The 26,721-nt window shown below is 34.9% G+C and overlaps 4 protein-coding genes across 5 annotated transcripts; 3 read left to right on the top strand and 1 right to left on the bottom strand.

The window, feature by feature from the left end:
* The first annotated feature begins 9,014 nt into the window (after positions 1-9,014).
* On the top strand, positions 9,015-10,851 carry LOC148271009 (uncharacterized). 2 transcript variants are annotated; one of them, XM_088241925.1, is made up of 4 exons: positions 9,015-9,183; positions 9,263-9,351; positions 9,620-9,723; positions 10,197-10,851. In XM_088241925.1, exons 2-4 carry the CDS (start codon positions 9,270-9,272, stop codon positions 10,389-10,391), a joined length of 381 nt encoding a protein of 126 aa, XP_088098051.1. In that variant the 5' UTR covers positions 9,015-9,183; positions 9,263-9,269; the 3' UTR covers positions 10,392-10,851. The 2 variants fall into 2 exon arrangements, with proteins under 2 accessions (XP_088098051.1, XP_088098052.1); XM_088241926.1 differs by lacking the exon at positions 9,620-9,723 and having other exon boundaries at positions 9,161-9,183; positions 10,197-10,391.
* On the top strand, positions 10,505-10,851 carry LOC148271010 (uncharacterized). Its single transcript, XM_088241927.1, has one exon. It carries the CDS (start codon positions 10,505-10,507, stop codon positions 10,802-10,804), a length of 300 nt encoding a protein of 99 aa, XP_088098053.1. The 3' UTR covers positions 10,805-10,851.
* Positions 10,824-15,228, top strand: LOC148271008 (uncharacterized). Its single transcript, XM_088241924.1, has 3 exons — positions 10,824-11,144; positions 12,756-12,959; positions 13,683-15,228. The coding sequence occupies exons 1-3, from the start codon at positions 11,030-11,032 to the stop codon at positions 13,925-13,927; spliced, it is 564 nt and encodes a 187-aa protein (XP_088098050.1). The 5' UTR covers positions 10,824-11,029; the 3' UTR covers positions 13,928-15,228.
* A 3,002-nt stretch (positions 15,229-18,230) lies between these two features.
* LOC148271007 (uncharacterized) lies at positions 18,231-26,465 on the bottom strand. The gene is made up of 6 exons (XM_088241928.1): positions 26,379-26,465; positions 25,954-26,104; positions 24,228-24,352; positions 22,474-22,603; positions 19,725-19,911; positions 18,231-19,168 (listed from the first exon to the last, which is right to left on the bottom strand). The coding sequence occupies exons 1-6, from the start codon at positions 26,463-26,465 to the stop codon at positions 18,865-18,867; spliced, it is 984 nt and encodes a 327-aa protein (XP_088098054.1). The 3' UTR covers positions 18,231-18,864.
* Between the last annotated feature and the right edge of the window lie 256 nt (positions 26,466-26,721).

Raw genomic sequence — 26,721 nt, 5'->3', positions numbered from 1 at the left:
CATCTATCTGTGAACGAAGTTCCGTCAGCTAAGCTTAGTTGGTGTTAGTCTATTGGGTGGCACTGATATAGGAGAATGTTCGGCCGTCTCGATCCTATGCTGGACCAATTTTGTTGAAGACAGTAGGTTAAAAGATTGCTGAGTGGGAAAGCACTAATTCCGTTAGTTGATTCCTCTCCTCTGCGGTTAAGTGGGCAGCTCAGCCTTCACCCTCCCGAAGAGAGAGGTCTCCGATTTTTTCAATAAAGATTCCCGCATCCTCGATTTTGCGGCTTTTGATTACTACCACGGTTTTCGCGGTGATCACATTTACTCGTGAGGCCATCTATCTGCGAGGATAATACTCATCCGTTTCTTAACAAAGATTGCCTTCTCTTTCTGAAGACATTGATGTAGTTGTGCTGAAGCTACATTTAAGCGAGAACTGGGGCTCGCTTAAATGTTGACATTATGTGGGCGGTGCTTTTTGCAGTGCCAATCACAACAACGAGAACGGGTCTAGCGTGCAGAGATATTTTACCTTCTCCATTGCGCAAAAGTATACCTGTCCTACAGCTAACCCGAGTGCTCGGATGCAGTTTGGGCACTTACTCCTTATAACGCTCAGTGTCCTATAGCCGTTGAAAAATTAAAATCTCGGCTTGCCTGCCACCTCGGTGGGCGGTTCGTTCCCCCGTATGTGTGCTGCTGCCCCATTAGCCCCTTGACGCAGTCGCGTGTCATAGACTTCAGCCACATGTTCATAATTGTTAGAGAATTGACACTCAGTCGTTTGCCTCCGTAAAGGCGCTCTTTTTTGTGTGCGCCAATACTTTCTTCTATCTCACGTCCCTTGCATAACAATCCCGTGAATGAAAAGATCACACCTCGATGTACTCTATCTCTGATGCGAGGATGTAATTTTTAAAAACAGTAGTAGCACCACTATATTTACTGTATTGGAGAGATTGTTTTGCAGCTTCTACTTAAGCATTGCAATCTTCTTTTCTACACCCCAAATAGCCTTTCTACACCATTTTGCGTGGTTGTATGGGATAAGTTGTATCTCAGTTCAGGTCCAGTTCGTGAATTCGCTATTGGTGTATACAAATAATTTGTCTGGCAAATATGACAAATATTTTTTCTAAAAAATTTCTCCCCGAGCTCTTCTTGGACTAATTTTGGGTATATGAGTGCGGTCTATGCAGCCAGCTACCCTTAAAAACTGCGTTCGGCCGTAAAATAGTTGCCGATTGCTAAGTATGGCACTTGAATTCGGAAATTCTACGAACTCTGCTACTTATCGTGCCAAAATTTCATATTTTTTTGTCATCACTCTGCAGCATGTCAACTGACTAAGATTATGGAGATCCCCAGCAACAATCTGCAAATAAGGATATAGTATTAATGACTAGATCAACATAAAATCAAACTTATTTTAAAATACAGTCGAACTTGGTTATTACGAGGAAGATGGGACCGATTGAATTTGCTCGTTATAAGTGTTACTCGTTATACCAGAGAAAGGTTTTTTTTTACACAATCGCTATTGCAATCGTTAACAAGTAAATACTATTCAAACAGAAAAAAAAAATGTTCGGGGAAAATGTAATAAATGCTTACAAACATATTTACCTATCACATGAAGACATTATTACATTGAAAATCGTCGTTTCCAAATTGTTTGCGAACTTTTCCGCTTGCGCCTTCAATATTGGTCCATCGATGGAAAATCCTGTGTTTCTTTGGGTACAAAACCATTGGAACAATGCTTCATCGATATTAGTACGATCGCACTTTCTAAATGTTTTTGTGTCCGTGATATTCTTTTCAAATGCAGGCAAATAAACATTTTTATTTTTCCACAATGTTGACACTGTGGATGAAGATAGAGAAAACAATTGCTTTTTCATTTTCTTTTCTTACTTGCCATTTTCTGACAGGTAGTTTGTAGACTAATTTAATAGAGACTCAAGTAATCGAATTTGGGCGTGCGAGATAGAGTTACCTAAATAAATTGCATCCGGATTGACTGGTTTCTTGGCGTTGAAATCGTTTTAATCTTTGGATCTCAAACCACAACTGTAGAACCATTTCACTATAGAACTTGTGTTTGTGGCGGCATTGCACACCTTTCAATCGATCATTGTGAACATCATACTCGTAGTGTGCTTTACTGAATATACGTTCAGTGTCATTTGTGACATTTTTAACGTACGCTATTTCGTCATTTGTTACTGCTTTTGTCTCTAATAAATCTGATTCTTATTCGGTGACAATAACCCGATGAAAAAGGAATTGGATTCTGCCAAATAACCTTATTATTCAAAGAACAAAGAATTATTGGGTACAAAAGAACTCTGAAATATGTTTGCATCGTAATCTGCAACATTTAAAAATTTTGTTTGTAGTGAGCTTGTTGTGTCCATCGCATTTTATGAGCATCATCATCATTCCATGTTCGCTTCCTAGTTGGAGCATATGGTATTCACAAAGAGCCTCCATGCATCTCTATCGGCTGCTAGCTCCTGTGCGTCCTCTCAAGTCAGCTTCTCGTCCCGAAGTTCTGACATAAACTGCCGACAAATAGTCAGCAGTGGACGTCCAAGACGTCGAGAACCTGATGCCTTGTAAAGTAGGCAAGCGTGGTTAAGGCTCTCAGGAGGCATCTGCATATATGGCCTAGCCCAGGGGTTCCCAATCTTGTTCAGCCCGCGGCGCACTTACAAGTTTAGTATTTTGTCACGGTGCCCTACATTAGTAAGCTATTTGGAATAGATATAGTGACCAAATATATATTATAGTCAAAAGAAATAGGTACCTACAATAATAGTAGTTAGGTAGATAGGCACAAAAATTGAAACATCCACAATATGAAATTGAGTTTTATTATATTTGTAAGAATTCAGAATTGAAACAGAACAACAATGTGACAGGCGAGGTTAATAATTTCCGCACAGTTTTTCAAAGCGGGTAATAAGACTTAAGACTGCTACTCTCATTTCTTGCTCCACATTGATCTTTGAGCGATATTTGTTCTTGATTACAGCTACAGCTTAAAATCCAGCTTCACGTAAATATTATGTGGCAAACGGAATTAAAATTTTTAAAACTTTCGAAGTTAAATTTGGATATTCATTTTGAATCGATAACCAAAATTCCACCAAATCTGAACTGGTGAATCTAGTTTTGAGGCTGTTGTCGCGAGAGAGTTCAATGAGACTCTCTTGCTCTTGTGTCGTGAATCCTGGCGGAGCTTGTGCACGGAAAGGATCTTGGATCCACGCAAATTTTTCGACATCATCATTTGCAAAGTACTTCAAAAACCATTCTGTGAGCTTCGATAGGTGTTCCGTGAAAAGGCCCATCAGGTCTTGTGAGGCAACCAGTTCATTAGATGCCGCATATTTATACAATTGCGGAAAGCAATCTTGACCGCAGCCTTCATTCTTTTTTTAAAATCCACAACTGCAGTTTCTTCTTATAACAATGTCAAAAAAGTGTTGTGTGCTTTCTTGCCAAGTATCCGGGGACATCGTCAAACTATATTGTTTTCCCAAAAATGAGCCCGATGTCTTTAAAATTTGGGTTAGTAACATTCATGACCCAAAATTAGACACATTATCACATAGTAAAATTCGCTGTGCATTTCGCATATGTCAAAAGACATTTTCAGGCAAAGTTCATCGAGGGAAACTGTAGGCTACTTTCTGGAGCAACGCCGACTTTATTTAATGAAGAAGATATAGCCAAGGAAGCAAAAATAAAAAAAACAATCTAATATACCACAATTATGCGTTCCAAGTTGGCGTTTTTTTTTTTCCAAGTTAACACTGAATTCTCCTCTAAAAAAAAGTTATAGTTAATATAAACTAAATTATTAAAAAATCATGTTCCATATAAAGTGTCTTTTTTCGTCTTCTCTGGCTTCAAAGCCTATTCACCATTAATACTCAGTGTTAGGACAAGTTTGCTTTATAAAAGTTTGTTGTTAAAAGTGGTGAATTCACTTCATTCAAAAAGGAAACTAAGATTTTTTATTACATTTCATGTGTCTGAAATCAATTCCCAAAATTTACAACTCAGTATTTTAGAAATGCAGCATCATTAAGAGAAACTTTAATTCCTTCATAATATTAACTTGTAGTTTGATCAGTAGTTATAATTAAAAATCAGTGGTAAAAGTAACAATTTTGAAAAAATCATTAAAAAGTGAATACTTCTGATTTTTAACTATTGCTGATGATTAAGCGATAAGCTGTAAAGACTTTTAGGGAAAGTTTTGAATTTCCCACGGATTTTTGTTTCGAGCGATATTAGCGCCAACGCAATATATCGCAAAAACAAAATTTGACCAATAGGAATGTGTTATTATATACCTAAACGTCAAATATTTGTTACGACGCCGTATTACTAAGTGGCAGATCTGAACTTGTTGTAGTTCTACATTATCTCTGGACGTAATGAGATTACCTAGATGCGCAAGAGTGTACACGCTTAGACCGCAAAGTTATCCTAAAAAAATTAAGTTGTTGGAGTCAATTTTGACCACAATACCAGCTAAGGGTTAACTGATGATGATAATATTATGCAAATTTAGAGCACTTAATGTCTAATTTCAGTACAAAGTATAATTATTTATCATTAGGTTGTTGTCATTTTAATATTATTTAGGTTTTTGTCAATTTTTATTGTAAATGATGTAAAATATACATACTATAAACAAGCTACTGTTATTCAACTATAACCATCTCTCTCCCTTTTCCATTCCCATGTAGTCCAATTTGGTTTCCCTCTTAATGACACATCAATATATATTCTTTTACTTTAACTTATTTACAAATACCCAGTGAGGATAGACAGTGTCTAATATGTTTGCATTCAAAAGAATTTACTTAATTGTATTAAAAACCTTTGTCATTGTTTTTCAAATAGAAAATATTGTATACATGTATTATTTACCATAATAAATGCCGATTTTCGGCACTGAACTGAACTGAACTGAACTTTATAATATTAAGTCTTATATGAGGGGGTTAAATGCGAAACCGCCTCTGTGCATGATCACTATTTACGGGAAGATCAACAAAACCAGTAGCCGACTATTTCTTTTAAGTTTAATGTGCACAGAATAGACTTTTTGTTACTTGTTATACCACGCACAAGTTGCACATTGAATATAAAAGATATAGTCTTTTTGCTGCTTGTTTAGTTAGTCTTCCCAAAAACAGTGATCACGCACAGTGGCGGTTTTGCATTTAACCCCCTCATATCTTTCCATCATATATTATAGTGTATAATATCGACCTTGTAAATGTCCACTAGGCGTAAATATAAATAAACAGTTGATATTTTTGCTGTTTTATTACTGTTCAAAATTGAGATCATGTATTTTTAAAACTTTTGTATTGTGGCGGGGGGAGCTGTGGAAATATAATCAGAGAAGTATTTTTTTTCAGACAATCTGCTCAGGATTAATTTAATACACAAATAATATTTATTTTCTAACCCTTTATAGGACCGTGATTTATGTCTTCCAAACCGAATTAAACGTGTTATTTTTTTAGATAATAAAAATATTGGCATTTGGAAATCTGTATGGAAATCAGTTTACTTTATTACGATAGTCTTGTTACATAAGACTTATAATTAATTCAAAATTATAGACCTCGATCTAGGTAGTAGGTATATGTATGTACCACATTGTTTTAGGTGTCCTAAAAAAGGGTTAACAAGCATACAGTTTTTACAAAGATATATGTACTCTTAATATAAGATGCACACATTATTATAATATAAATATCGAAATTCAAGCAGAAGGTTAATACACATGTGTTAAATAACTTAAAATAACTTATAAAGTTCAGACTACAAATTAAATATATGTAGTCTGAACTAAATATAGAGTGACCATTACAATAAAGCATTGTTTAATGGGCTGTATTGAAAGGAAACTATTTTTTGAAGCCTTCCTAATGTGAAATATTACTAAATTTTGTAAAAAGTAGATTAAACAAAATATTTTTGACCGATACTTACCAATCAACCTATTTAACTTAACTTATTATGTTCGACTGAAAGTCAAGTAGTTTTCTTAATAATAAACAGATGGCAGAATTTTTTTCTTTTTGAACAAACTGAAAAATATGAGTATTTAGTTTATATATTAATTAGGGGATTGCCCATATTGGGTACGAATAAATAGTAAAAATCTTATTCTATAGAAAAAAGGAAATTAGATCAATAGATTTTTCGGAAAATCTACCGAATTTGGGGCAATCTACCGAATGCAATGGTAACTCTACCGATTTTTAAATATCTTGAACAATAGGCTAATAATAAATATAGGCGAAAGTGTTTCTTAAATAAACAGTTTTTAGAGCATTACAGTAAAACCGTATATTTCAAAAAAGGATTTTTCTTTACTTTAAATTTAAGCTAAGTTTTTGGGATCAGGAAAGATATTCTAGTGTTGGCCAATCAGGAACTTCTCAGCATTTGCTCATGTGGAGGGGAAACCACTTAAAACTCTTCAGGACAAGCGGGACTGTTGACAATAGTCAACAGGCCTTCCGTTCCACTAAAAGAGTGTTCGGCATTTTGTTCCCTACTTTGGTTTATTTTACCAATTGCCTACACAATTTTGATCATGTATAATACTACCCCTTGTGAGAGTTCTTTATTACCTATCACCGATGGGATGTCGCGTAGATCTTCATCCAGGCTTCTGCATCGCGCCTCCAGCTGTTGTCTCTGAAAGTTGAAAAAGGGGCAATGCATCATTAGGTAAGGGACATCTTTAGGAGTTTCACTGTCACATGGGCAGATGTCGATCTCAACATTTCTGCTACTAGTATACGTCTATTCTGCTCCTCTCACCCCTATAATGGCCGCGGTTCCGTGCTGGACGGTTGTGAGTATATCGTATAGGTGTCGGTAAAATACAACTAAAGTAGATTTTTGATAATTTTTTCAATGTTTTCATATTTCTTTAGATACAGAAGTTGTTTCCAATATTTGTCTTTAATGATCAAGTATGACGATCTATCTTTACGTTTTATGACACAAATAATCTACTTCTAAATCATTTTTCTCGTTATAAATATTTGACTGATTTTGGGAAATCAAGAATGAGGGATAAAAGTAACAAGTTGTTGTTTTCATCCCGATTATGCTAGTAACTTCTCGTATCAGATTGTTATTTTTTATTTTAATGACAATTTTTGGGTATAGGTAGAGACAATAGAACGCTATGTTATAAAATACCAAATTTACTAAAAGGAAAACTGATAGAGGCCGGCAGCGCCCGAGAAGCTTCTGCTTCTGAGATTTCCTTACTCATTCATTTCCATCAAACTTTACTGCTGAATTGTCCATTCTGGTTACTTACACAACTGATCCTACAATGCCATTTACATCATGTACGGATGTTGCTTATCCACCGAATATGATTTGTAATTCATCTGTCCCATCTACTTCATCATCTAGTCTGGGCACTCTGCCAACATAATTTGTCGATTTAGCAGTTCCATCTACTTCTTTAATTACTTCACAAAGTTCAACATCTTTCTCATTAAGTGAAAAAATATTCAGAGCAAGCCACGTAAAGCAAAACAATAGTTTTCCTCCTATGATATTAAATCGATACCCAGAGCAGGAACCCGCAAAAATAATGGAAGGAAAAGGATATATCGTTCCTTCGGTGAGACAAGAGCACAATGAGGATCTTCAGCCCTACGGGAAATTGGATACAAAAAATGTTTTCTTGCGCGGAGTAAAAATTAGAGCATTAAATTGCACCTTTCTTGAAAATGTACGGAAAAAATAATAATAAATATTTTAATAAAAACACACTACTTTGAATGACGTCACTGGTTCGTGTGAATCAACCTATGATCTGAGAGCTATGGAAGATTTCTGGTCTACTTGTCGCTTGTGGACCAATGGGAAGAACTGAATGTGAATAAGCGGAAATGAACATCTGACGTTACACGCGGAGTTATTTTAGAAATACCAAACTTTAAAAAATCGTAGCGCTGATAATACGATATAAAAAAATTGAAAAAAAAAATTTTCGACTTAGTTTAATAGTCTATTAACAAATAATAAGATTTAAAAAAACCACTGAACTTCCTCATTGGATATTTTGTAATTTTTTAAATAGAGACATTTTAAGCTTTTTGTAGAATCGTATCATGTTATTCTGCCAATGTGACAAAGGCAGTATGGCCCTTTAGCGAAATGAGACTGAACTTAATGGGTGAATTTGTTCCTCCAGATAAAAGGATGTCTTTAAGCACATGGCATATTTAACTCATTTTTAATAATTGTGCCCTTGTCTCACCAAAGGTACGGATATGGGGAAATTGCCAATGATGACAAACATCCAAAATTAGAAAATAGAGATTCAGGAAGAAGAAGAAGAAAAAAAATGGAAGGCCACATCAGTTAAAAGATCTGTGCTGAATGATAAACAAAATATTAACCCAAAAAATTGTTTCCAAAAAGTATAAAACGAAAAGATGAAAGTAAAGATGAAATGGAATTGTATTTTGATAAAGAGTGTGAATAAATAAATAATAATAAAAAAAAAGAAGACAAAGAATATTTCTGTTTGATTTTTATTGAGCTGTTTTCAAACACTAAGACAAATGAAAAGTGGGTGCAGTGTTTAGAGTGCCTACTATGGTCTCACATAGCTTGCACTAATAGTGAACTGAGCTATGTTTGTAAAAATATTTTTTATACAGTTCCTGTATTTGGCGCCATTGTTTTTTCTTTCGAAAACCGTCAAGTTTTTTACTATCATACATATGGCGGAAAAACCAAGAAATATGTGTTCATATTAATAAAAAGCAATGACTGTCCATAACCAAACCAACGAAAGATATAAACACAAAATTTAAAATTGTTAGTTTCATCCCTGGTTTCTTCGTCTTTTTTATTACTGCGCAGTACTTACCTGCGTAGGTATTTTTAACAGCACGTTTTTTATTACAATGGTATCCTACGTCATTGTACCTAATAAATCTAATATCGTTGACATTGACATTCTTTCGAGAAGGCGTATATTTTTATTATTTAAAGTTAATTAATTGAATGTTCCATTTTTAATTAAACAATTATATTTTGAACAAGATCGTTGTTTAGTTTCCAGTCCGTATTTCGTTGATTCCGTTCTTTTCTGTGATGTGTTTATAAACGGTGCTTTGACTTAAGTTTTTAATTTCATATAAAGAATACAATAACAAAAGCTTATTCACACTTTCATTTTCGATTCTAGGTAATCAATGCCATACATTTTGATAAGAGGTAATTTGGCGTCATATGGTCATAAGAATCCTTGGAGAGTGCTCGTGTCTGGACTTCAAGGTATACTTGTATTCTGTAACAGGTGGCAGCTGTATACGTATTTTTAGAAAAAATATATCTTCTCTGCGTTAATTGTTAGACATTTTTATTTGTAACCGTCATAAAGGATTGACGAATTTAGTGACACCTTACCTACCTAGATGAATAGCGTTTATCGCCGCAATTTCTTCAGGAAAATACCAATTTAGGGTTTTTGTTTTATTCTAATTTTCTAATTATAATTTAAATGTGTAATAATTTCTTAAACTCGTGTTGTTTATTTTTAAAGCTGGTGATATAGAGCAACTTAAGAGATTTGCTTGTGGTGGCTTCTGTGATACATCAACCATTGTTTATCTTCAACATCCGTGCGTTATCCTTACGGCTCTTGAAGTATGTATAACTGGATTTATCCATTATTATCAAATTACTTTTCATTTCATATTTTCACCTTAAGGGTCAAACAGCACTACAGCATCGCTGGACTCGGGGCACTGCGTGACAAAATTTTGTATGTGCCGCGGAGCGCCACTCTAGTACGGTTTGAGCTTTAAGGTCGTGTTCACATTTGTTACCTATAAGATTCCTTTATTCTATGTAGGTAGGTGCAAAAAATACATTTTATCCCGAATTTTGACTATGTAACATAGTGTATATTTTTTCTGATACTTATACTTAATTGACATATTTGAGTTTTGTAATCGTGTAAGTCGTTTTATTTAATTTAATATGGAACAAAATATCCAGAATTAAAGCGTATTGAATCTTTTAAAAAATTGTTCAAATAATTTCTTCTAAACTACGTTTGCTCGTAGAGAAGCTGTTATTTAGCAAAAAATATTTGTTTTAGTTTCCCAATATTTCAGGTATTGGGTTACAAAGTGGTGGCATCTAGCTCGACTGCCGTAAAGCAGGACTACAACGAGTACATGTGGACTATGAGAAGGGAATTTGACGAACCCGAGCCTACTGTTCTCGTCGAGAGAGACAACATCACTAACATAAATAAAGAAGCATTGACTCTTGCTAATATGCAGAGCATGAAAGAGGATGATATTTAAGATTATTGACATCAGTAAATGCGCTTCATTACCAAAACTGATTCCTCGCACGTCTCGCTACCTTCTCGAACATTATTTTCTTGTATAACAGTACTCAGCGCCGGAGCCCTGATATGGCCGTGGAACAGAAAGTGGAGCATCTGACTCTGATCCCTCCTCCGGAAGGGATTTTTGTGTACATTGCAGTCAAAGGCTCTCTGTATTCTTCGGACTGCGCCGTGTTTGGCTTGAACCAAGACGAAGAAGCGGCTATCAGGAAACGCTTCCCCGGAGGAAACTCGGAGCTCGTTAACGGCATGCTAGCCAAGGCGCACGTTCTGAAGGTCATCAACTCCCTGGCCGAGCTAGGCTATCAAGTGGTCGCTAGTACCGGTGAGGGTGAGGTCACCTGGACCATGAAGCGTGAGCAATAATCTGTCTATAACTATATTCGTACTTATCTTATCTGAAAAATAGAAAATGTTCACCAGCAAAATGCTCGTAGCTCTTTAACGGGTTTAGTGGATAAGAAACAGGATTTCTACTGGTCAAACCCCATATAGTAATAAGGAACAAACCAGTTTATATTATACATCGTGTCTTTTGTGGAATTGAGTATATAGACTAAAATACTGGAAAATAATTGAGCAGACACAAATATGAATGGTACTCCGAGTGATCACAAACAGCACAAGTCTTGCTCTTGTGTGCAGCCGGTAGCTTGTGTCCAGACATTGGATGATATGGAGTTTGAGAGAGGAATTTGGTCAGCAGGTATTTATTATTTTATTTCATTCTTTGTTTCTATTTTTAAATTTAAAACTCAAATTTTTACCTCGCCCAAATGTCATGGTACTATGTATATCTCCATTTCGGTAAAACAATGTCGCAATTGCAAAACGATTAATTTTCTAAAAGAGAAGAAAAACAATAAATTAATAATTGACTTTGCTATGCAAGAGTTCTCGGGTTTGATTTCCGACATATTTGATGTTGTATATTTATTCAAAAAGGTAGGTATTCAAAAATAATGATTGATCATCCTACCTTCATGTAACAAAAATGATCAAGAAACACTGCAGTTGGTGTACCAAAGCAGTAACCTATGCACCATTAGGTGTGGAAAGGGAATGATGTTAATATGAGTTATGTATAGATAGTTTTAATTGGCACCGGCAAGAAGGGATTAAATTTACCAATTAATATTATTTAAAATTACGTGGCAAGCGTTACATCGCCTTGATTTAAATACAACGAAAGTCACTAAATGATAACTTTACAGGAGACAATAAAAACGTCACTAATTAGTAATTTTGTATAAAGCTAGTGTTTTTTTTTTTACTAGTATCTTGTTCTTAAGGTATACATTATTTTAAAGTGTTTTATCCAAACTCCTGTACTACTGACTTACTCCGTATTCCAAGGAATATATATGTTCTTTGAGATTTTCTATTTTCTGTGGCAACCGTCCGTTGCCGGTGATGTACCACTCAATTTGAAGACTGAGACAAACTGCTTTTCTCATGATTGCATAGTCCTATAAGGGACCAGCACAGTCGGCCACATCTCTCACACTTTCTGGTTGTAGGGGGGGCTCCAGTAGGTAGCTGCTTTTCTCGCTGTCTTTTTAAGCCTCTTACTTTCCAACCAGAGATCGTCGTGTGCCGCTTTTCCCTCCTTTACGGCTCCTCTCCACACATCTCTATCCTTGGCAAGACCTTCCCAATGATAAGCGTCAATGGATCTATTTTGAGATGCGCGCTATTTGAAAAATGTGTTTTATTTATTCTCTGTCAACAATTTTTTCATTCAAATGACAAAGGTAGTATTTTGGTACAGTGAAAAATATGAAATCATTATCGACTTGCGTTGTATTTGAATTAAAGTGACGAAAAATTATTTTAACAATAAAGTTACTAGTTGTAGACTTTTTTTTTTTAAGCATCACAGCAGGAGGCCTAATTATAGTGGTAAATTACAGTACAAAACACCCAGGCTTGAGAAAAATTATGCTTTTAATTTTTGTGTTCTCACCGGGAATCGAATCTGGAACTTTCCATGCGTGACTCAAGTGTCTTAACCACTTCGCCACGGAGGCCGCCTTTTTTTAAAAAAATTTTAAAAGCGACTTTAATTTAGTAAATAATGATGTTTTGTTAAGTTAAAATATTTAAAAGTTTGCAGTTGGATCATTGTTTCGACGGAGTGGCGGTATTAATCAATTTATTTTACCCGATACTTTTTTCTTCTCCATATGAACACCTCACTGGGCACATAGTATAGTTTGTTACATTTTTATATATCCAATTACAGTACACTTTTATTGACAATAAATTTTTGTGGTAAAAATGCTTGCGATATTAAAATGTGGGATAAACTGTCCAGCTCAGTGTGGTGACATCGAGCGGCTGATGAAGCTGGCGCGGCGAGGCGTGGACGCGGTGGACGGCGGCGGCTACACGGCGCTGCATTACGCGGCACGCTGCGGCCACGCGCACGTGTGCCGCCAGCTGCTGCTCATGGGCGCAGCGGTCAATGTCACCACGCGCGCCGGGCGGGCCACCCCCCTACACCGGGCCGCCACTGCCGGTAAATGCGCTCGCTTTTGCGGTAGCGACTTGAGATGCAACCGAGATGCTAGGCAAATAGCAGTCTCATTCGCGTCACAAACCGCCACCTTTACTGCTCTGATCTCTTCACATATATAATAAATAAAAATTGCAACGAAGGGAAAACATTTTGGAGAAGGGAATATCTAGGCAGGAAAGTCTAGGCATTCAAATATAGGCAGAATGTTGAATGTTAGACAGTGTGTAATGTGATCACTTAAACCAGCCAATGACAGATCATAAGCCCTGTAAATGCCTAGATTTCTTTTTTAGGGAAAGGGAAAGAATGTTCTCAAAAATGTTTTCCCTCTCTGTTGCAATAAATTTCAATCTTGATAACTCCCTAGGGAGTGGGATTGGCCTTATCTACAAACATTTGGACAAACTCAAAATATTGTTGATTAAACTAACTGGTAAAAGTGTTTTTTTTTTTATCTAGGCATTTCCTAGATGAAATACTGACTTAAATAATTCAGTTAGATGAATCTCATCCACATCAATAAAGGTTTTAGCTCTTTAACTTCACAAAGAATTGAAGAAATATGGATGTTCAAACATAAGTAAAATAGTGAATGCTTTAGTGTGTAAAGTGGCCACTCAATAAAAGGTCATTATCATATTTCCCTTTCTCAAATGGTCATGTAAATTAATCGGCTCTCATCCTGCCATCGAAACAGTGAAAACAACCTGGATGTGATTGTAGGTCATGTGGACGTGGTGAAGCTACTCATGGATGCCGGGGCGGATGTTTCCATGCAGGACGCGGACGGCCAGACTCCGGTACACCGAGCGGCCGCGACGGGCAGTGCGTTGATCCTGAGGCACTTGTTGCGCTACAACCGCACCCCGCTCACTGTGTGCGACAACAGGGGACAACTCCCGCTGCACATCGCACACAAATCTCCCTCCTCTAATAATCCAGAGGTGATTCAACTCCTTTTAGTCTAAACCACATATTATAATATACCGTTTTTCTTCGGCCCTCGTGGAATTTATACATTTTACTCTTTCGTAATAGTAAATATTTTCTAAAAAATATACATCTTAGGCACGATACTTCTGTAAGGCTTATACAACTTCGATGGGTAATAAAATGATGTAATAAATCAACGTACCATATAAAAAGGTTACTGTGAGTTTTTGGTATAACAATATCCGTCAAACTTATTGTGCAGTAAATCTACATTATTTTTCTATGGTTTTTGTATGTATTTGCAAGTTATTAGAAACTGTTTCTTATGGTAAAGCTGTTGTAATCTAGGTAGATTATATTATTATATTCTATATTTCTAATCATTACAAAAGGTGTTCTCCATTATTTTTTTGTAAATTCGCAATAAAATTGATACGCTATGCAAATGGATAAATCGATTGATATTGAAATTTAAAAACCAGATATTTATTTACTAGTAGATTCTTAATACAATATATTTTTTAAACTTTAAAAATGAAAAGTATGTGTTCAAAGGTAGTTTTTAACTATGTACGTCATGTGTGCGAAACAATCATACTTTAATATTATAAAAAATATCTGTAAATATTTTCATCATACGTATTGAAAATATTATGTAATATGAAAGCTAATTGCTAAAGTAACATTATAGTGGGTTATTTCAGTTAAATATTCACAAATAGAGAAGTTATTGCTTTCTGTGTATTACGTATATTCATTATAAATTAAGGCAGCTCTGACAAACATTCAGATGGTTGTCTCACTAGCCGGAATAGCGTCGGTTCTTTCTCTGCTTTTCTCTGCATTTAGTGTTATAATTTTACCTTTTTAAATATATTACTAGATACGCTTTATAGAATAAGACAAAGCGAAATATATGTATATTATATCATTTAGTTTTACTGTATTTTTGTTATTACTAAACTGGATCCTATGCATGAGATGTTATAATACATTTATCCAAATATTAATATATTCCTAATACATAAATAATATGATGCAAATAATAGATGTTACGGCTTCTCTAAGGAGGCCATTTCAATTATTATTTACTACTGTTGTATTTTATCACGATTACTTCTACATTATACCAAACTTGTGGTTTTTATAAAATTCCTAAATAGATTTATCAGATGTTGAATGTTTATTTACAGAGACTATTACTCACCATGTCACTTTATTTTAAAATATTTATTTATTTCTGTACCCAGCTTATTTTTATATAGGCACAATCTTACTGTTGTATGTAGTTGAATTGAACCATTCTTGTGCACCAATAAAAGGAAGTGTGAAATAACAAGCATTTTTATTTTACATCTAAGCGTATATTTTAGAATCACAATCAAGTAAGTGTGGCATTTCTTAACATCCTTCATCCTTTATCAAGCGTGTAATCGTCTTGAAGCAATGTGAAGGAAAAAAAATGTCCAGAAAATTCAATTTATGTATTTAGGGATACATACTTGGAAAATTACTCTTCTGTAAGTGTTTTGACTGTTTTTTTATCCACGATTAATTCAAATTATATAAAGAAATCTAGCAAAGTTATTTTAATATAAAGGGCTGTTAAATATATGTAGTGTTAGACTTTTATATGAAGTGATAAAAGCCTTTGCGACAGGCAAAACAAGATAAAAAAAACATTTCAAGGTACTTATTTAATGTTATTTAAACCTGCACAGTTGATCGTACTTAAACATAACCAAATCTTGTAATAAAATGTTCATTTATAGATTCATTTAGGTACAACAGATTTATGTTAAACACATAAATAATTTCTTTTTTGTTAAAAACTAAACCTATAATAAACATGTATTTTTATAATTGAATACCCTTTTCGAAGAGTATTACATATTGAAAAGTACGATATTCATCGCCTCTACAGCAAACGAAGGGGTTTACACGTCGACCTATTTCTAATTAATATTTTTATACATTTAAAAAATATTTTTCTATTATTTTTTTTAATATAAGATTTTTTGTAAATACATTTTTGGTACTTTTTTTTCACTAGTCTAATTAACACAGAATAACGAGTACAAACTAAAAGTTAATAAAAAATAAGCAGTTTCATAATTAAAGCTTTAGTTGAAGCTGTTTTAATCAAAGGGATATAATTATTATTGAATAACTTTAAACACCCAGCCTTGATGATTTAAGCTATAGCTAGGTATATTGTTAGTTCATACAAACTGTGGGTGATTGGATTACAATTCTGGCAAGTTAATTTCCTCATTAAAGATAATTAAAATTGATTACTTCAAGGCTTAAATGGAGAAATTACTTTTTGTCCTTTTAAATAAAATAAACGAATGTACATCCTTTGTTTAATTACTCCCAAAAAATATAATTATGTCACTGGAGTAGAGTCTGAATCTACTTAAAGTTGCAATTAATGCTCTGGTTATCTTAGGAGTTACAGCTAAAGAGATCATAATAATTTCGTAAGATCAGTTATCACAAAATGTTATTTCTCTTAACTACAAAGTAATGATTTATGCATATAGAAATCAGAATAATTAGAAGCTTGACGAAAACTGTAAATAATACAGGTACTATCATAAAATAAGTATTTTATATAAATATTCCATTTTATTATCATTTCTAAATAAAGCGTGTCCACATGATGTAAATAATTTTAAGCTTAGTTTGTCATGAAACTCTCTTATGAGGGACCAAACACAAATGACATTTTAATATTGCATGATATTTTCCTATCAATACAACTACTTATACAACACTGTTTATTTTATTTTTTTAATTTTCTTTCATTAGAAATAAGTTGTGCATATTTATTGTTGTATTTATGTACATGAAGAGCTACTGTTTAATTAAGACGTCACAAAGAAATACATAGAAAAAAGTCACATTTTTACACAAAATACACCAGAATTCGAACATTTAAGATTTTAAACAATTTAAGGCCAGCCATCACGGACTGTTCGGGATGTCGTGAAGCAACAATATACCAACTATTTATACTGGGATTACTCCCTACAACTTACGTAGTAACTGTTGGAGCAGTCTGTATTGAAAGATTATACAATATATGTAAGTATATCAGAATTGCAGATTGCTAATACAGCAAACTGTTTGTTGAGAAGTTCATTTAGTATAACAAAAAAAATATCTAAATGGAGGAAAATAGTAAGTGCATTTTTTGTTATAAATTCTTTGATGTTTTCTAAAAGGAGGACATTTTTTAGCAAATTAATTTCATTTAGACAATAATAATAATATAAAGTTGAAAAAAAAAAAATATTCTTTAATATTTAGAAAGTCGTGAATGTTTAAACGCGCTTATGTAATTCAGCCAATTCATATCTCAGCTTGATATTAATTTTGCATTTGTCATTTCATAATAACTCTGCATATCCGGGGATTTGAAATATTAAGTTGCCTAAAGCCAACAATTAGATATATGGCTACATATGTTTACTAATTTAGTGTACAAATGTAGTTTTGTATTTTGATCATGCGGTACAACAATTATTATTATAGATGTCTATGATACCCTGGAATTTAATTAAATAAATATTTGAAGCCGTAGGGGCAAAGACCCGCTTACCCAAAATTCACTTTTTAATTACTAAATAATCCACAAAATAAAATATGGATATTTTTCCGTACATTTATTGGGGGATGAATTAATAGGCCATTGGTGAACGATTTGTACAATTTAACGGGGCATTGGCCTCGTGGCTTCGCTCGTCAACTATCTGAGAATCACTCCGCGTGTTGCACAACCTACATAATTCAGTAATATATTGCAATTTGATTAATAAGTATTGAATTCTATGGCTAGTTTTACATTATGTTACGAACACAATTGGCTAAAGCGCAATCTTGTGAAAAATTAGTCGGTGACAAAGCCAGAATTACGAAAATATTTTTTGACTACTTATGTTTTACCAATTTACTTAATTTCACCAACTTTTAGAGCGCAGTAATGAATCGGTTTCAATTCAATTTACTTTCACAACTTACGTACTTTTAAATATATGTATATAATACTTAATATAGTATACATGATGAATATTGAGCATTAACATAGTGATGCTCGGACTAGAGCAATTAACATACACGTGTTGTATAAATGGATTGTGCCAGATTTTTAAAAATCGAGATGATAAATATTAAGAAAAACACAATATCTACATGCATATTATTAGTATTTGAAGCGACATTTACTTTCTAGAGCTCCATTAGTAGTATTAATAATATCAATCTGCAGTATGGCAGTATTGTTTTACTGTCAGCTTCGACAAGATATAAAAATTAAAATTGTACATCAAATTATACACTGCCACATGTGTTTTATTGAATAGATTTCAGAAAAAAATTAGTAATATACTTATTAAAGTAGAAAAAGGTTAGTGCAATCAGCCTAATAGTATATTTCTGCCAGTATTGAAAATTCACTAATATCTTATACTTACTACTGTCACACATTCATTAACTTAATTTTTATAATGGCTAAAAAGCAATCACTGAATTCAGCGATTGAGGGCAATAAAAGCAAAAACGCTACTGTACACAATCACTGTTTTAGGGGAAATTGTGCTCATTGAACTTAGAAGAAATATTCTTTTCGCTACTGGTTTTGTTAGTTTTCCATTTTGTTAGAATTCAAACCCAATCCGAATATGTAGCCAACTTGTTTAAAATAAGTACTTGTTTAAAACCAATTCTATAAATACAAATTGCATTTATTTTTGTTTCATGTGTGGAACTCTATGAAGCAAATAACTACGCAGGTACTTTTCATCAATGCTCTAGTTGATAATTTAGTTTTAAACTTATTCAAATAACAGATGTAAAAAAAGTAATTGCAATTAATTAAAAGGGTATTTACAATCAACACATATCTTGGATTGTGCGTTCGTCATCGCAGTTTAGTATAGATCACAGGAAAGTAGGCTCTCGTGTTACGCTAGTCCTCGTCCTCCAGCATGAGGAATCCCTTGAGCGGCGTGGGGAGCGGAAGGCGGCGGACGGACTTGAAGAGGGGGGCGGGGCGAAGGTGCGCGCGCAGTGCCAGGCGGGCCAGGTGCGCTAGGGGGCGGGGACCCCGGGCCCACTGCGGAGGCGGCGCAGCCCCGGCCAGCACCAGCAGCCGCGCCAGCCCCGCACTGCCCCTGCGCAGTGCCAGGGTGAGGTTGTCCACCACGCAGTGCTGCAGAGAACACAGGTTTACATCCGCGCCGTGCTTTATCAAAAGCTCAGCAACTTTATCCCTATACAAAAAGCAAAATAATAGATTAGCGGGCGAGTAAAAGATTGACTGATATATGGGTTCAGTTCTCGCATTGTCATTTCCTTATCTGTACCAAATGTATACAGTATGGCATTGGTGCATCAAATGCAGCGTATCTAGATAATTTATTTATTTATTATTTTGAAATTTTTTATTAAAACTAGGGAATATCATTTGTAACATAAACATTAGTCTTACGCTTCAGCTACCAGTCCAGGGGACTGTTAAATACCCTGTTTAATACACATTTTTAAGTGTGATGTTTCAGTGAGCAAATTTGATTATTTTTATTTTTTCAAATAAATATTTGCGTTCGTATGATTTACCCAAATATTTAATTTTGAGGGCCATTTTCAGCGAGTTGTAAATAACTCACTATTATAGGCTTGAGAAAAATCTCATGAAATTTTTCGAGTCCTCACCGGGGATCGAACCCGGAACCTTCCGTGTGTGAGTCAAATGTCTAACCGCTACACCACGGAGGATGCCTTATTATATTGTCTTTACCTTTAAATATCTTATTATATTGTATTTACCTTTGAAGTAGAATGGCTCTGAATAGAGGAGTGTCACCACTGACCAGGGAAGTGGTATTGAGGTCCACATCGTGTTCTTGGAGACAGGTGAACAGCTCCTCAAATATGGTGTACTCCGCTACACACTCCACAGCTTCGTGTAAGGCAGTGGATCCTGTCAAGCTATTTGGGTAGTCCACCGATGCTCCTGTTTCATTATTATACAGGTTTTTAACTACAATTTAAATAATGGTTGCAACTTACAAAAATCAATAGTACCTAAAGTTGGAGTAACTTGTAAAATGATTTTCACATACAGTCGGACTTGGTGATAACGATCACGGAAATAGCGAGATATTAGATGTAACGAGGAAACATTTGTTGACATTCACAAATTTTTATAACGAGCTGCTTCTCTGACACACCGAACAAAAATATTGTTAAGATATGAGCAAAAACTGTACGAAGGTTTTCACGGTCACTGTTATGAATTTGTTTATTTTTTGGGTGATACGGTGTGTGTTGGATTTGATTGACAAAATGAGTTTATCCTGAAGATGGCTCCTGCAATGGTAGCCGAAACGTCGGAACAAATCCAACACACACGGTATCACCCAAAAAAGAAACAAATTGAGCAAAAACTCTTCAATATTTGAAAAAATAATTTTCAAAATAGGAACCTGAGTTGTAAAATCCAAATGGGCGGGTAAGTTAGGACCGATGCCGCTGGGTGTCGGGATCGGATTACGTTTATGACACTATATAAGTGTTTAAGTACCTAATTGGGGTTTTTTGCTGACAACATTGAAAAAATATCACACAAATGGTTGAAATTGCTTGTAAAAAATCCAAGTTTTGTGAACTCCATAAGTGCCAGTTCGAAACAACTTTACAATGTACAACTTCTTTTGTATTTATGAATGACATTCTTGTTCCGGGGGTTTTTATAATTTTTTCAGTTTTTTTTGTGTTCTACAATAGATGCATAGTAAACATTACGAGTGGGTGATGTCGGATCAGTTAAAAACCAAGCCTCGAATTTTAAACATGTCTACGAACAAGAGGAAGTGTCTCTCAATTTGTGAAAAATTGGCAATTATTTGTTAAATAGAACATGGTGCGAGAAATGTTGGAGGGTATAAAAAGTTTACTCTGTCCTTATCTACAGCATCAACATTGTGGAAAATTCATGTTTACTTATCTGCGTTTGAAGTGGTATGTTGGTAAGCATTTATTATAGTTTTCCTTAACAGTTTTATTTTTAAATTATCAATATGAATGATATGTACATTAATTTGTTTACTTAGTGACAATACAAAATGGCGATTGGATTTAAAAAAACCTTTCTCTGGTATAATAAGTACTGTTATAATGATCAAATTTAGTCGGTCCCATCTTCCTCGTAATAACAAGGTTCGACCGTATAATCGTATAAGGGGTGAAAAAGGATAATTTAAAAAAAAATCATTATTTTTTTTTTTTAAAAACCAACTAAACTTCTAAACACAGTACTATATTTTATTACTTTATATTGTAGTTAAAAAAAAAATATGTTGTTAATACACTCATCTTTTTATATTTATACCAACTATACTTCTTAATTTATTATATAAATAAAAGACTAGTGATACTTTAATCCACAAATTTGGAATATCTAGTATATTCCAACTGGATATTCCAAATTTGTGGATTAAAGTATCACTCGTCTTTTATTTATATTATAAATTACAATGAACTTCCATCAAGAATTTTCACTTTCAAACTTAAATGTTTTATACTTCTTAACACTGTTCCCACCTTTTATTTTGTCTTGGTATTTTTACAGGACCTCGACTCACATGTTTTATATGTGTTATGATTCATATCATTAATTGTAGTGCTTTCGCACTTATAGATTACGCAGACATGGTATAGTCTAAGCTTATAACCGAGTTGCACAGTTTACACCCGCGCTGTGCCAGCGGGTACACTGCAAGACATCGGACCCTCCCATTTCTTTATATTGTATTTTTTTAAAATTTATGTTGTTCATATACTCATCTTCTTTTTTTATACCAACTTTACTTCTAAACACTGTTCTATCTTTTGATGCTTTATATTGTATTTTTTTAAATTTTATGTTGTTTATATACTCATATTTTATATAACTTTCATGTATGTAAAAGCCTTGTGGGCGTGAACAATTAATAAAATTAAAAAAAAAAAAAATTGAAGAATATTTGCGTTTTTATAATTAACCCTAATATTTCAACTTCATGGCCTTTTTCTGTTAATCCTTATAAACTACGCAGAAAATAGGAAACAAGTTGCTGTAGAACAGGGTTCAAACTGCGGGGGTCTAATCTGCGAGTCGTAGACACCACTGCGAGATCACACTGGGGTTTGTGGATCTTTAAGAAGGAAATACGGAAGTCCAGGAATATACAGGATTTATGAGCAGACAATGGCTGGTTTTAGTGATCAGTTTACATATTGTGTATCATTCACCATGCCTGTTTGAATATATTTCTATAATTCTGTGAATTTTTATTAAGGTGAAGAGCTGAAATCTTAATTGATGTGGGTGATATTCATTACTTAAACCAGCCAATGATAGGTCATAAGCCCCGTAAGTGCCTAGACTTCTATATTCTCTTATCAATAGTGTTCTCTGTCACTGTAATAATTCTAATACCATATTTTTTAACCACCTATTATAAAAAATATTCAATACCAATTAATATTTGAAATAAGTTACATAATAAACATTTATAAATTTTGATTAACGCACCTTTAGAAAGTAACATTTCCGCTAACTTGGCTTGACCGGAACGTGCGGCCAACAGAAGTGGAGTATCCCCATTATCGTCCCTTAGGTCGACCCACGCACCAGCTTCTACCAGGATCTTGGCCACCTCCGCCTAAACATAAAATACTGTCTGTCTTAAATCACCTTTTGTAAAGTGCCCTTGAGGTCTTATATTAATAACATGGCACTTTATGAGTTATTCAAGGTAATAATATATATAGAGACTTGTTAAGCTTTTTTAAGAGGAGAGTTTTCTAATTATTTGCACTTTTAATTTTTTTGTACATATCTACCTTTTGCTTATTCTCTTTTCCCATTGAAGACGAGTATCAATATAATTTATTTACATTTTTTTATACACGGTTTTAAGGGATATACCTCAAAACTTCAGAGGAATGTTGTCCTAATATTTTATTTGGAAAATCATAAAACGAAATCATATTAAAAATGTATTTAACCAACGAAGCGATATGCACCGGATGTGGACTAGGGAAGCGTCCGGGTAGAGCAGGGGTAGGAGTTTATGAAAGGGACGCTAGTCCGAGAAATTAAGGATTGTCTCCATTGTTTTATTGTAATATTATTTCATTTTTAGAATGTGTACATAAGTGGATTAGCCACACAACTTGAAATTTTTTGGGATAGATCTTCTGGCTTTTCATAGATCTCTTCGCCACTAAAGCGGTGTGAGATGAAGATGGATTGGCATGGTTTAGCTCGAAGTCTTATATGTTAAGAATACCATTATTTTTTACCATTAGTTTATGTTATTTTTGTTAAATTTCTTGTACATATGTTCCTACATATAACTCTTGTAATTGGCTTAGGCTGTATATACAGGGTGTTCTTTAAACCCTGTCACATCCGAAACCACGATGATCAGTATGAGCAAGAAGACATATTGGTACATTGAAATACATTTTTAGAACGAATAAACTTTAAAAAAAAAATAATAAAAAAAACAAATGGTTTCTTACTTCTGCAAGGGAGAAACGAGGAGGGGGGAGTCTGATATACCATCAACTGCGCGGCGGCGCCCCCCTCGCTTCTCCCCTGCAGAAGTACGCAACCATTTGTTTTTTTAAATATTTTCTTTTAAAAAAATTTGTTCCTTCTAAATATTTTTTTAAATATGCTAAAATGTCTTCTTGCCCATACTTATCACCGCGGTTTCGGATGTGACAGGGTTTAAAGAACACACTGTATAAAAAATAAATAAATAAAATGAGTTTTTGAAGTTAACCACGAGGAATGTTCCTCTGAAGTTTGGCGGTCTGGGGTGGTATTTCAAACGCTCTCGCGGCCGTATTATCTTGTGTATTTACTTACAAAATACACAAGAAAAACTATTTTCTCATGCCGCGAGAGCAGTTTAGAATAGCGCCCCTGGCCCTAAAACACCGTGTATAAGCATTATTTCTATTTCAGTATCTACGTGACAAACCAGGGACAGTGAATTACTGCAGTGTGAAATCACCTTATAAACAAATATTTAACGTTGACCCTCCCAGGAATCGAACCCAGGACCTCAAGCATGGTGGCGGATTTTTCTCCGCTCGATTTCCTTTTTCAGGATTTTTACCCGAGAGTAGCCACTGAATCGAAAACACTCGTCCAGCATTCTGGTTCTGTTTTACATACACAACTGTATTCTTAATCCGCACAGACACAGAGATAAGGTAGGTTACTATCCCCAAAACTCACTCATCCAGGATTCCGCTGTGACAAGTTCTTACCTGCCTGTGAAGCACGGCATAGTGTAGTAGATGGTGATGTGGAGGAGCCCGGGCACCGAACTCTAGCAGTACTTTCACTATTTCCACTTGTCCCTGTCGAACTGCTTCACACAGAGGGGTAGATCCTATAATCGGACATTTCAAAAAGAGGAATGAACTTTATGATTGATTTATTTTCAATTATAGCCAGCATTACACTCAAACTCCTAGTTTGCTGAACGCTGCTCAAAAAGTATCTGATCATAATTTTTATGGGTGAAATAAATAAAGGTCGGGGGCAGGGCTTAGTGACCGTTAGTAGGCATACCTAGTGCGCATGCTCAATGTTTTTCACAACCACAGCACCACTCATTCAAACCACGCCGTTGAAGAGTGAGCACATATTAGTAAGAGTCGTCGGAGTATATTTGGACAAAATGACAAAATAAGTTGAATAACATACTGCATCAAATATGTTTAAAACTTGAGGATTCTTAAGATGAAATAATCCACAAAATTAAAAAAGTGTTCGGGGACGGAGAGATGGACACCCCACAGATAAAAAAGTGGTGACACCGCTTCAAAGCTGGCTGCTCATCAGTGGAGAGTAAAACAGTAAAGTACATTCTGGTAGGCCCTCAACATCCAAAAAGAAGTAGTCATTAATCAAGTAAGGAACCTGGTGATGTAGGATCGTCGAATAACACCCAGAGAAGCTGACGAGGTGAGCATTAGTGTTGCATCCACTCATTGCATTTTAACTGAAGATTTGGCCCTCAGGAGGATCTCAGCAAAATTTCTGCCAGAGTTGCTGACAATAGAACATAAGCAACTTCTTTATTGTGTATGCGGTTAATTGCTAGTATTCCATATTAAAATTTGGTTAGGTATCCAAAAGAAAATACTTTTATTGTATATAACTCATCATTTTTTTTAAAAACTTTCTTGCATATTTATACGCAACTTTATTTGGCGATTGCACAGGACATGTTGGAGACTGTGAACAATGATCCCGACTTTTTGAATACTGTGATCACCAGTGATGAGTCTTAGTTTTATGGATACGACCCAGAAACCAAGTTCCAGTAGTCACAAAGGAAACATGCAACATCCTCGACTCACAAAAAAACAAGACAGATCCGCAGCAATGTTAAAGCCATGCTGGCCATGTACGCCTCACACGGGATTACTATCACCAAGCAGTACTACCGAGAGGTTTGGCATCGCCTTCGTGATGCAGTGTGACGCAAACGGCCGGACCTGTGGGTAAATGGCTACTTCATCATGACAACACACCAGCCTATTCTCTGCACATGATTTGGATTTTCTCGGCAAAACACAACACGTTATGGAGAGCCGTTCCTCGTTATTTTGCCCATACATAAAGGTTCCGCCTTTGACATCAGCATAGAGTTTTGACTTCGTAATAAAATGTAGATTATATTAGGTGCTAAAAAGATATTATAGGTAGCTAGCTATTGTCACGAAATTGTCAAATGAAACAATTGTTACGAAATTTTTGTTTTTATGTTCCGACGAATAATGTAACATGTTACAATATACAAATATAAGAACTTAACAAAGTTCGGAATAATATCCAATAACTTCCAGCAAAACTGTCAATAAAGTTTATTTTTTCTCTTTGGTGATCCTGTGTTTTGTTTTTATTAAAAACTTCTCAAAACGATGAAAAGAATATTCTCCTGCATATAAATAAATATGTCGGATTGAAGAAATGTTTGCTCACCATTTATGTCCTCCACGTTGATATTGGCGCCGACTTGTACCAGTAACTTGACAGCCTCAACCTGCGCGTATTCTGAAGCCGTTTGCAAAGCTGTTCTCTCCGCACTATCTCGCACCTCCAAGGGAGCTCCCGCTGATATAAGAAGTTCTATCTGAAAGTGAAATAGCAATAAAACTACGGCTACATGTTTGGTAGTGATTTCTAGTTTACGTCATGTGATGGTTGCCGATAGGCCAATTGAATTTTTAAACAGAAGTACACAAGACTTCGGATTTTTCAAATAACTCCCTATTCGATGGCGCTACAGCCCATATAAAGCTTCGGCCTCCTGCAACATTCAATTTCAACTCTGTCCTCAGCCGCCGTCTTCGAATTCCACCTGGAGAAGCAGCGCTGCATCCTTTCTCACTTCATTCTCCCATCACAGCCTGGATCTTCCCACTAAACTCCTTCCACCTGGGTGTGGGCTCATTGGTATTTAAGGAATGAGTGATCAGGCATTTGTTGTACATGTTCGGTCCTCTTAATCTAAGCAGTTTCATATGTGTCGAGATGCCTGGGCCCCGATTACAATGAGAAGTTAACATTTATCTTCAATTCTGTGTGAAAAGCAGAATATGCATACTATTTTTTCTTCTTAACATGTTCCATTATAGGTTACTGACGAAGATACTTTAAATGTTCATGTAAATATACTAATTTTCGTACACAAATATCAGTTTTTCTTTATAGACAGTCCAAGATAACTCTGTTAACTTCCCATTGTAA

Source organism: Micrasema longulum, unplaced genomic scaffold (genome assembly GCF_059751315.1).
Source record: "Micrasema longulum isolate JH-2025_06_02 unplaced genomic scaffold, ASM5975131v1 h1tg003172l, whole genome shotgun sequence".
Classification (NCBI taxonomy): domain Eukaryota; kingdom Metazoa; phylum Arthropoda; class Insecta; order Trichoptera; family Brachycentridae; genus Micrasema; species Micrasema longulum.
The sequence above is the reverse complement of the archived record's forward strand: the minus strand, read 5'-3'. Positions and strand labels throughout refer to the sequence as shown.

Excerpts from the sequence above, each read along its gene's own strand:
- LOC148271010 (XM_088241927.1), top strand. The coding sequence starts at position 10,505 with ATGGCCGTGGAACAGAAAGTGGAGCATCTGACTCTGATCCCTCCTCCG.
- LOC148271009 (XM_088241925.1), top strand. The coding sequence starts at position 9,270 with ATGCCATACATTTTGATAAGAGGTAATTTGGCGTCATATGGTCATAAG. Across the intron at positions 9,352-9,619 it reads GCTCGTGTCTGGACTTCAAG|CTGGTGATATAGAGCAACTT; the intron begins GTATACTTGTAT and ends TTATTTTTAAAG. Across the intron at positions 9,724-10,196 it reads TTATCCTTACGGCTCTTGAA|GTATTGGGTTACAAAGTGGT; the intron begins GTATGTATAACT and ends CCAATATTTCAG.
- LOC148271008 (XM_088241924.1), top strand. The coding sequence starts at position 11,030 with ATGAATGGTACTCCGAGTGATCACAAACAGCACAAGTCTTGCTCTTGT. Across the intron at positions 11,145-12,755 it reads GAGAGGAATTTGGTCAGCAG|CTCAGTGTGGTGACATCGAG; the intron begins GTATTTATTATT and ends TAAACTGTCCAG. Across the intron at positions 12,960-13,682 it reads ACACCGGGCCGCCACTGCCG|GTCATGTGGACGTGGTGAAG; the intron begins GTAAATGCGCTC and ends ATGTGATTGTAG.
- LOC148271007 (XM_088241928.1), bottom strand. The coding sequence starts at position 26,465 with ATGTACAACAAATGCCTGATCACTCATTCCTTAAATACCAATGAGCCC. Across the intron at positions 19,912-22,473 it reads GGAAATGTTACTTTCTAAAG|GAGCATCGGTGGACTACCCA; the intron begins GTGCGTTAATCA and ends ATAATGAAACAG. Across the intron at positions 19,169-19,724 it reads AGAGCCATTCTACTTCAAAG|GGATAAAGTTGCTGAGCTTT; the intron begins GTAAATACAATA and ends CTTTTTGTATAG.